Source organism: Aplidium turbinatum, chromosome 13, assembly GCF_918807975.1.
Source record: "Aplidium turbinatum chromosome 13, kaAplTurb1.1, whole genome shotgun sequence".
Taxonomy (NCBI): domain Eukaryota; kingdom Metazoa; phylum Chordata; class Ascidiacea; order Aplousobranchia; family Polyclinidae; genus Aplidium; species Aplidium turbinatum.
The window spans coordinates 7,528,997-7,539,501 of NC_137484.1; the positions used below are offsets into that span (position 1 = coordinate 7,528,997).

At 36.9% G+C, this 10,505-nt stretch overlaps 1 protein-coding gene across 1 annotated transcript; it reads right to left on the reverse strand.

Annotated features, from left to right (window-relative positions):
• Positions 1 to 588: 588 nt before the first annotated feature.
• LOC145782545 (aminoacylase-1-like) lies at positions 589 to 9,849 on the reverse strand. Its single transcript, XM_082594353.1, has 12 exons — positions 9,698 to 9,849; positions 9,140 to 9,204; positions 8,833 to 8,940; positions 8,340 to 8,511; positions 6,125 to 6,271; positions 5,837 to 5,910; positions 2,657 to 2,767; positions 2,127 to 2,207; positions 1,500 to 1,568; positions 1,242 to 1,321; positions 997 to 1,057; positions 589 to 753 (listed from the first exon to the last, which is right to left on the reverse strand). Exons 1-12 carry the CDS (start codon positions 9,780 to 9,782, stop codon positions 604 to 606), a joined length of 1,203 nt encoding a protein of 400 aa, XP_082450479.1. The 5' UTR covers positions 9,783 to 9,849; the 3' UTR covers positions 589 to 603.
• Positions 9,850 to 10,505: the final 656 nt, after the last annotated feature.

Genomic DNA, 10,505 nt, shown 5'->3' on the forward strand with positions numbered 1-10,505 from the left:
ATGTGTCACTAAAATACGCATAACTCAACAAGAATACTACCGCAAGTATCATTTCCAAAGCAAGCAAATAGTTTGAACTCATAACCTTCACCATGTAACTGATGGTTATTTCGGGTTGGCAAGTATGACAAAATCCAGTATGTGTCTTTAAAATCATGTACTCGTCAGTACAATGCTACAAGCATTCTGATGTGTTCTTGACCACACACTGATGTACTGACAACACAATTACAATTAGATACATAGCTTCTATTTTAAAAGCTACTGCAAACACCTTTCTCACAATTGCACACGTTGAAGTAACAGACACAACGCAAAAAGTTCAAACATCAACAAAGCAAAGCAAATTACCAACAAAAAACATTATCAACGAGCCACTCACAAAGTAACTGCTAGATTGATTGATTGCATAAAGACAAAAAATATGAACAGCATGTACCCATGAGCGTATGATGCCCAGACAACAAAATCCGTCATTTTACATTGATTCAACGTCTGCAGACGTTGAATCAATGTAAAAATGACGGATTTTGCTGCCGGGTATAAACAAAAAGTTTAAATTAACATATGTTTGGTAAATTGTATGACGGAAATCAAATGTATTTATTGTTTCATGTTGGCCAATGCTGGGATGATGTCACAGTAGACATCGATGCCTTCCAAGAAGATCTTCTCATTTAAGAACTCGTTGTGATCATGGAGGAGGATGGGAGTGTTCCGCATCGGACTGAAACCGATCGCGTAGTAGCCAGCCTGGAGGAAGAGGAGGATAAGTTTACAAGATGTCGGATCACGAGCAATCAATATAGGAATATACCATGATCTTGTATTATGTAAAATCGGCGCTATTCTTATCGTTGTTATGGCAACTAGGTAACGCGCACTCAACAACTGTTTTTAAAATATATTCTGCAACTTTTTTTTTTGAAAAGGTAACACAGAAAATAATTTTTGACCAAGCAACAAAATTATGCTATTTGTGTTTAGGCTGCCCACCTTTCTCAGCAGTCTACTGTCAGTAGCGGCAGAAAATACTTCCACCTTCAACTCGACACCCCTGCGTGAAAGTAGGTAAAAGTTTAAAAAACCGTATTGAATGATTTTGCTCAGGCAAGGAGTTCAAGAAAAATCGAGATAGGGCTTCTCAATCAATTTTATGTACAAGTCAGACAAATTGAAAAAAAAATTATTGTGACCATGAGAGTAGTTGAAACATGACAAGAAGAGTGAAACCAACCGACCGTTTCTCAATCGCCGATGTGAAGGCTGTCCACCAGGGGTTGCTCTGGTCAGTTGGAGTGACGCTTTGATCCACGTTTTTCTGAAAGAGAAAAAAAGAAAACTTTGAAAAACATGTTGTGTCACCAGATACGACTTTCTCGTTTGAACAAACACCACAGAAAGCAAATCAACCGTTTTCTACATTTGTTCAACGTCTGCATTGGGTGGAATCTATGTAAAATTGGTTTACTTGTTGCTGGGACAGCACAAGCGCTCACCTCCACATACTCAATCGTGACATCATCACCGGCTTGCTTGCACCAACCAAGTAACTTCTCTTCGAACTCCTGTTGGAAAGAGACGTTGGTTTGTGGTATTTTTGCAACAAAACTTTAAGAAAATAAGAAGGGAATTGTTACGTTCAAAGCCAAACAATGAAACTTTAGTTAAAAATATATCTCCACACTGGCGGGTTGGAGATGGCGACGAAGAAACGTACTGCGAGCTCTGTAATGTCTTTGGTGTGGCTTGACCGGGTGTCGAACCCACAACTAGTGACTACGAAGAGGTCATAATGCTTACTACCGTACGAATCTAATACAGGTTCGATTGTGCATGAAAGAAGTCGACCGAGGATGCAAATTTGCCTTTTTTTTACATCAGTTTAACATCGATTGACATTGAAACAATGTATAAATGGTAATCTTTGCTGGCTGAGGTGTGAAATCTTTTTTTTTTGCATTTCAATCAACTTTGTTCACCAGAATTTATGGACAATTCACAATGAGTGGCGACATGTGATTGTGCTCTTGAAAATGTGTGCTAGCTTATAAATGTAAAAGTAATATTCGAATTGAAAAGCGGTCATACTTAGTCTTAGTTGCTATCAAAAATACATCAAATACCTTCAAATTCACACTTGGTGGAATTCGAACATCGAACGTTGCGGTCAGGTCAGCGGGAACAATGTTCACGGCTATTCCACCCTGGAAGAGAAAGGCAACACCTAATTGGGTAAAACAATTATCTTTTCGACTCGAGTACTGAACAAAATGTGATGCTAAGTCACACACTTGGCTTGGCAATACCAATTTTACCCCAGACAGCAAAACCCATTATTTCTACATTGATTCAACGTCTATAGAGCTGTCTGGGACGTTGAAGCTAAGAATTTTCTTCTACAGCAATTCTTTAGAACAGTTAAACACACCTGGCGAGGAACACACCACGGCTTTAACTTGCTTTGTTCATGTCAGCTTATTTAAGATTTTCCAAAGTTATATTTCGCTTATTTAAGATTTTACAAAGTTAAGATCTTGCTATTCAGTAACTTTCGTGAAGATGAAGTCACATTCGCTTAGTAAGAAACGGCCAAATTGCACAATAAATAGCTCACATTGCGGAAGAAATACTGCGCTGATCAGACAATACTGACTTCCAGCTTGGTTAAGTTGAGAGAGGTGACTTCTCCCAGAGGTTGGCAGGATGAGTTAAGGAGAGCCTCCTGACTGGCGCGATAGTCGAGGAAAAGATTTAACACTTTACGCTGAAAATCAAAACCCAGTCTTCGAAATTAGCCTCGGCAATTGCCGAGGTGATTGCCGAGGCAGATGCATGAATGGCACATTAGCCTCGGCAATAGAAATGCCGAGGCCACACGAGCGCTTGTGAGGACCACAAGATTACAAAAATAACCCTAATTTTCTTAGACCACACCAGACTAGGAGGTTGATTCAATCTTACTATTGCTTGATGTTTTTATTTGGGTTACTTTCTACTTCGCCGGCGCTTAGACACGTGCCCAGCTGGGAGAACTGAATCTTTTATAGAAACATCACCCTATTTGCATTGATTCAACGCCAGTAGACGTCAAATTATTGTAAGCATTTCTCCTTATTGCGCTTCGCCTTCCGTTATCTCGTCCAGCTGTATCAGAAACGATCGCGCCGCTTTCACAACGAACCACACGACATCAACAGACGTCGAATACATGTAAGTAATAGGTTAACGCATTAACCTTTAGAGCAGTGGTTCTTAACCTATGGGTAATTACCCACATGTGGGTAATTTCAGGATAGCAGGTGGGTAATCAGCTGAACCAGAATATTTAGAATTTTAGGTGTAACAAACAATGTCACAGTTGTAAGTGGTAAAGTTGCTTTATCACTTAAACTTTTTTTTGATGTTTTGAGTCCGTTCAAAACAACCAAACAAGCACAGTGATATTTTATGATTTTTAGAATTGTTTCGTCATAGTGATTTATTTTTCGCATCATTTTTGTTGCCGGTTTTATGTATTTCATTTTTGTGTTCATTTACAGTTGTTTTATGAGCAAACTTGATGGCTGCGTTGCTGTTAGCAGTTGTTTGAAGTAGTTTATACAGTGTAAATAGTGTACATTTAGAGGTAGTGTTGAGACGAGCGAGCTATATTCTTTTGAAGATGAAAGCTTGGGAAAATTCTGGGGAATGATGGGGAAAGCATATCCAAAAGTTGTGCGAAACCGTTGACTATGTTTCCTTCCACTTATCTCTGTGAATCAGCATTTTCAAGTGTTGTTGCTTTGAAGTCAAATTTCGAAACAAGCTGTTAGATCAGAAGTCAGATTTGCTTTGTGCAGTATCCAAAATCAAACCCAATATTGCATCGATTGTACACAAAAAAAGCGCAAATGTCTCACTGAAACTATTGATGCCGTTCTTTACATTAAATGTTGTTTTTGCTGAACAACGCTGTTTTATATTTTTAATATGGTAAAATAGATAAAATTAGATTTTGGGTAATGGGACTTTGATCTGGACAGAAATGGGTAATAAGGGAAAAAAGGTTAAGAACCCCTGCTTTAGAGTGAGCTTTGTTAATTGCGGTTTGTGATAGATGTCTGGTTGCGTAACAACAGGTGCAATTTTATGCGCTGACAATGCTCATGTAAACTATAAAAAAAAGTTTGCAACCTTATAAATACTGGCTTAATTGTTACGCAATAAGTTATTCTTTCATCGAATGCTTGTTCTTTACCAGTGTCATTGCCAATATAAATCATGGTAAAGGAAGATACAGTTAAAAAGTGGAATTTACCAGTGTTGCCACTCCTAGTGTTTTTCCACTAGATCTAGTGTTTTTGGGTTGCATCTAGTGTTCTAGTGTTTTTTTCTGCTATCTAGTGTTTTTTTAGCGATTTACCGCTATGTTGGTGTGCATAAGTTTGGACAGTGTTCAAAGTAGCCCTCACCTATTGTTGTTTGGCTGCATCAATGTGTTTGTAGTGCTTTTCAAAGTGGACTCGAGTTTTTTGTTTAGTTACACCCAATGATGACCAAATTTGAGATATTTAGCATAAATACTTTAAAAAATACACACAAATGACTGTGAAAAGTGTTCAAAGTAGACTAAAGTAGGTAGCGTAGCCTACCTTATAGTAGGCTTGCATTTCGTCAGCTTACATTTGATGAGTGTGGAGTTCTTAGACTACACTACCACAAAGATGATTGTGTGTAATACTGCGTTTTTGACAATATATTTGCAAAGGCCAAATTTTGTTCGCCCCCCCAAAATGTTTTACTCCCCTACGGCTATGACTTTAGGGCTCTCACTTTCAAAGAAATTCAGTTCTATTTTGAAATTTTAAGGACTTTTAGCACTCACTAACGCCATTGGCTGTCATTTTTGTACATTGTGCATGTAAATGATCGTGTATTTATGATTCTAGTGTTTTTTTTGTGAATCTAGTGTTTTTTTCAGTCAAATCTAGTACTTTTCCATGACAAGAGAGTGGCAACAGTGGAATTTACCTGCTATAGGTTATGAAACAGAAGGAAAAGTTAGTGCAGTATTTTGCAAAATTTGTAAAGAATTTTATGACGGAAACAAATCGGAATTAGAAAAGCTACGGGGCCCAGTTAAAAAAGTAGTACAAAATTGGATAAATGGTACTTCGGCAGTAAAGAAAAGTAATGCTTCCGATCATATGACATCGCGCGTTCATGAACGGGCAGTTTTGCGTCTTCAAGCTTAAGCTTCAAGCGTCTTAAGAAATGACGTCGTCGTCGTCATTTCTTATTGGGCATTGTTGTTACGCAATACAACCAGTCGGGAAAATTAAATCGATTTGTGCTGACTCGAACGTTGAATCAACCCAAAATTAACATATTTCCTCACCGTGAGTTATTTAACATGAATTATCGTAACAGCGTGGGTATCGCGTTGCTCGCTTTATCGCTACTTTTGGTATTATTACATCACAACAAATCAAATAATGCGGTCTTGATAGACTACTCTATTGTATTTTTCGCTTCTCGTTTTACATGTTGTGGTAGCCTACAATTTTTTCGTAATAAACGTTCACAGCAATTGCCGAGGCAATTTCAACTTTTGCCGTTTGGCCTCGGCAACGTTTTTGCCGAAGTAAAAATATGCTAATTTCGAAGACTGAAACCAAATTAACTTTAATGAAGTTTTTCATAATGGCTGTTGCTGCACATACTTTTGTTGCAATTTAGCTCAAACGATTAAAAAAATCACAAACACAAGAAAATAATTTTATTACAACCTCACAAATATAACTGTTTATGATATTTTTCATCTTCACAATCGATATCACTTTATTCGACGTACCATCTTCTCTGCTGCGGTGTTTTCAATGAACCTGCTGCCGTGGCCGGGATTGCCTCGGCATACCACTCTGAACCCTGCGCGAGGAAAAACATCGGAACATCAAAAATGCTGCAATTAATTATTTTAGTATTGCATGAGCATTGATTGCATTTAGCACAAAAACGATAAAACTCTTTGTCACGTTTTAGTTTTGAAGTTCGAAAGATATTTTGCATAAAAAACAAACAGTTTTTTAAATCCGAAGATAAAAAACAATAAATCTTAAGATAGTTTGACAAAGATACTCACACCAGGGAGACCTTTCCCCGTAAAAAGCCACATAATTATTCCCAGGGCTTGCCAGTCCCTCATCAAGAGCTATTCCAAGGTTCATGGATTTGAATTCATCGGATTCCATGAACGCGCCCATTCCTTTCACGCTTCCAATTTCTTCGTCTGAAAACAAATATATTACCATGTCGTAGCCTACGTTTATTACGATTATTACAAGTAAAGAAAATGTACCAAGTTTAAATATTACTATTGACGGAATGCTGGTCGAGCAAGTCAAAAGCTTTACCTATCTGGGACACACAATAACTGAAAATGGCAGATGCGATACGGAAATATTGAGACGAATAGAAATAGCAAGAAACAACTTCGTAAAAATGAAAAAGACATCAACAACACGCAAAATTGGCATCAACACTCGAAAACGAATTGCGAAATGCTATATATGGACTACGCTACTCTACAATGCAGAAACATGGACACTGTCATCACAGATGGTTAAACGACTTGAGGCATTTGAAATGTGGATTGAGAGAAGAATGCTTAAAACTTCATAGAAGGATAAAATCACAAACAAAGATGTACTAACCAGAATACAAACCAACATGGAAGTTCTACAAACAATTAAATCAAGAAAATTGAAATATTTTGGCCACATGATTCGCAATAATTCTATTCAAAGAAAACTACTAGAAGAAAAAATGAACGGCAAACGAAATAGGGGCAGACCACCAAGAATTTGGACTAATGATATTGAAGACTGGTCAGGACTTAACTACAAAACTGCAGTAGAAAAATCTTACAACAGAGAAACTTGGCGTCTCATTTCCTCCAACCCTCGACGAGAGGAAGGAACTTAATGATGATGATGATGAGCCTACGTTGATCTTGATACGTTAAAAAGTCATTTAAACATTTAACAACGTCATTTAAATAACGCTTTTGTGAAAAAAAATTATAGTAGCAAAATGGTTGGAACGCCTGGTTAATCTAATCAACACATAAACAGTCCAAAATGTAGATACTAACCTCATGCAAAACTTCACTGTCTTTATCTTCAATGCTACAAATGTAACATTTAATGTTACACTTATATCAGGGGTGACGAACCTTTTTGCGGTCGCGGGCCACTTTGTCAATTACACATGAGTTATCGGGCCACACAACTTTTTAATCGTAACCTACTATGAATCTTTTAGAAGCGACTCAAGATATTATTCATAAAAAGTAACAAACGGCAGATGAAAGTAATAAAACCCACACCGTTGAAATTATCTTACGCAGAATTGAAACATACAACAGTAAAAAATAAAAACAAATCAACTTGAGCAAAAAGGATAGAGCAACAGTACTTGCATTGATAATGAAGACAGTTTAATTTTCGAAGCGTTTGCTTTGCGGGCCGCACAAAATTCTTTGACGGGCCGCATGCGGCCCGCGAGTTCGTCACTTCTGACTTATAGCGTTGAAGATGAAGACAGTTTAGTTATCGAAACGTTTGCTAAACATAAGCTTAGTAGGCCTATCTACATTTTGGGCTCTTTATTTTTTGGTTAAACGTATAGTGATTTTCAAATACAACTTCAAGAATTTATGGTAAAAGTCTTATCGTATTTGCAACTGTGCTTACAATCATTTCATTAACGGTAATTCATTTTAAACTATAAAATTCTGTGGATATGTTTGTTGGCATATTCGAACGGCTGAAGATTTGAATATGCATATCAAGCCTGATCCAAGTCGTCAGAAGTCTATTGGCATCAAAGCAAACGCCATTTTTACTAATGACATTTTACACCATACACCTGTGACAGAAAGCAGATCAAAAGTCGTGAAGTCATGCCATTGTTGGCAGGGAACTGCCAGAGCACCGATTTTGTTGGTCTGCCGATTTGTTTACAGCAACGGTTGTGGGATAGCTGGTAACCGCATGCAACCTGAGGGCAAAGGCAACCAATCCATGCGCTGATGGCACAAGATGCATTTCAACTGCATCCAAGTTGTACTGAAAAGGCTTGCAACATATCGTGAGACGTGTGACTAATTGTCTCTAAAATAAACATGAAGTTGATATGAAACTACATAAAGCAAGCACAATGACACCAAGACAAATAGGGCACGAACCCAGACAGCAAAATCTGTCATTTTTATATTGATGCCAATTTTGATGTCTGGGAAGCAGGGTGTCAAATAATTGACAAGAAAGATGAATGAAATTTGATTTCATACTTACCAGGAACAAAAGTCACATGAATGTCCCGGTCAAATTGGCATCCTTTCTGTTTGAGCTTTCGTATGGCTTCTAAATATTGGATTCCAACACATTTCATGTCTTGAGTGCCGCGGGCAAAGATATCACCATTCTTTTCTTTCACAGCAGCAAATGGGTCATGTGTCCAATGCTCCTGAGATGAAAAACGTGAAAAATTGAACAAAACTTACCAAACACATACTAGTATGGGATTGTCACGATAGGTTGAAAGAAATTGACAAACGGGTATTCTAAGCTTATACAGTTGGTGGTTGAATGACATTGACATCAACCTGTAGGAAATAAGACTGATCCTAAGAAAGATAAATGCTTTTATTGCTTGCACTTGAAACACAGTAAATTTCAGACAGTATAACCTGATAAAAAAAGTTACAGGTCATAGCATAAACAATCCCAATTGATAATTTAGACACCATGACTTAGTAATTATAATACAACAAAATATTTTTGGCACCTCATAGACAGGAACAACGTCTGTGTGTGACGTAAGAAGAATACACGGCAATGTTGAATCTCTTCCACGCCAGGTCATGAGCACTGTGTCATACTCATCTGTGCAGCCCTATTGACAATGAGTAAGACGTATTAGCCGTACTATTTTGCAGGCATTGTACTTCTCACCTATTGCATATGTAAGTTAGAAATACAAAAAAATGAACTGATTCCTTAATTTTATGATAAAAAAGTTCATCGCATTTATCAAATAGCAACAACGTATTGCATATAACCCAAGCGCTAACCCTCAAATGATGTAAGTTTACCTTTACTCGTTTCACATCCAAACCAACACTTCGTCCGTACTCCTCAAGGAAGACAATAGCTTTGGCTGTTAAATATTATGCGGCATACAATAAGTTAACATATAAGCACCAACAAACATAAACTGAAGTAGTATCCACTTTCAATGGAACAACTAAGAATACTCAAAGCATTGAGAGATTTATTAGTTTTTGACTCCACAAGCATAAGAAAGTAGAGTTTTAATTGAAACTTATTTATTTCTTCATCATAGAATTTAGTATAACATTTTAGTCCTACTCACATTGTGGGTTGTAAAAGATAAAACAAAATTTCAACTAACAGTTTCTGCCTTATTTATAACATAGTGGTTGTATTATAATGGCTTCTTGTCATATAAAATAATGAGATTTTGCTCATAAAAACAACGAAAAAATAATTGAAATCCCTCAACAACATATTGTCTGACAGAAAAAATAGGTAAGTAGTTTGCAGTTAGTAAAGTCCATGTTGAAACACTTCACAATAATAGATATAACTGCATATTTCAATATAGGCTATTTCTCACTGAAAGTCTTTACCATAGTCCGGTTTAGGATGCACTGTCTGGATACGAAGATATTCACGAAACTTTGTCACTGCTGGTGATTCCACATTGTTTGTCATACTTGAAGTTACAAATCCACAAAACTTGTCACAGATGAAATTCTTATCAAACCACACGTTTATGAAACAGCACTGAAGATGAAGATTGAAGCACTGAAGATGAAGAAAACAGCTGAACATGAGATTAATATCTACATTTTGGGCTTTTTACGGTTTGATTACGTTGACCAGGCATTTCAATGTTTTACTCGTAATTGTGTTTGAATCCTCAATAGACCTCCCCAATCCCCGGACTTTCTTCTGTTTTCTTCTATATTGTGACTTTTCTGCATGGGGTTTCAATGCTAATTTCAAAAATATGCATAAAAATTTTTTTCGATCAACTTCTTGGAAGTTATTCGCTGTTGCTTAGCAACAAATTTTCATAAAAACTACAAAATTCCCCTTTAAAACCCCTTTACTTTTAACCTAGTATGTTGATATCTAGATTATCTGAAAGCACTTCTTCAGCTGAAGAATTAAAAAAAAAATTTATTAAAATTGGACAATCGGTACCAGAGTTATGACCGTTTAAGTACCCAGATTATGCAGTCACGCATGACTGATTTTTGTTAATTTATTGCCAAATGATACTAGAAAAATAGTGAAAGTTGCTGTCAAGGGGTTTTTGGGGGTAAGGAGTTCAAAAAATATATTAAAAAGTGTCTCAGAGCAACAGAAGAAAAGTTATTAAAAAATTGATACGAACAGTCATGCATGAATGATTTTGTCGCAGTCGCTTCA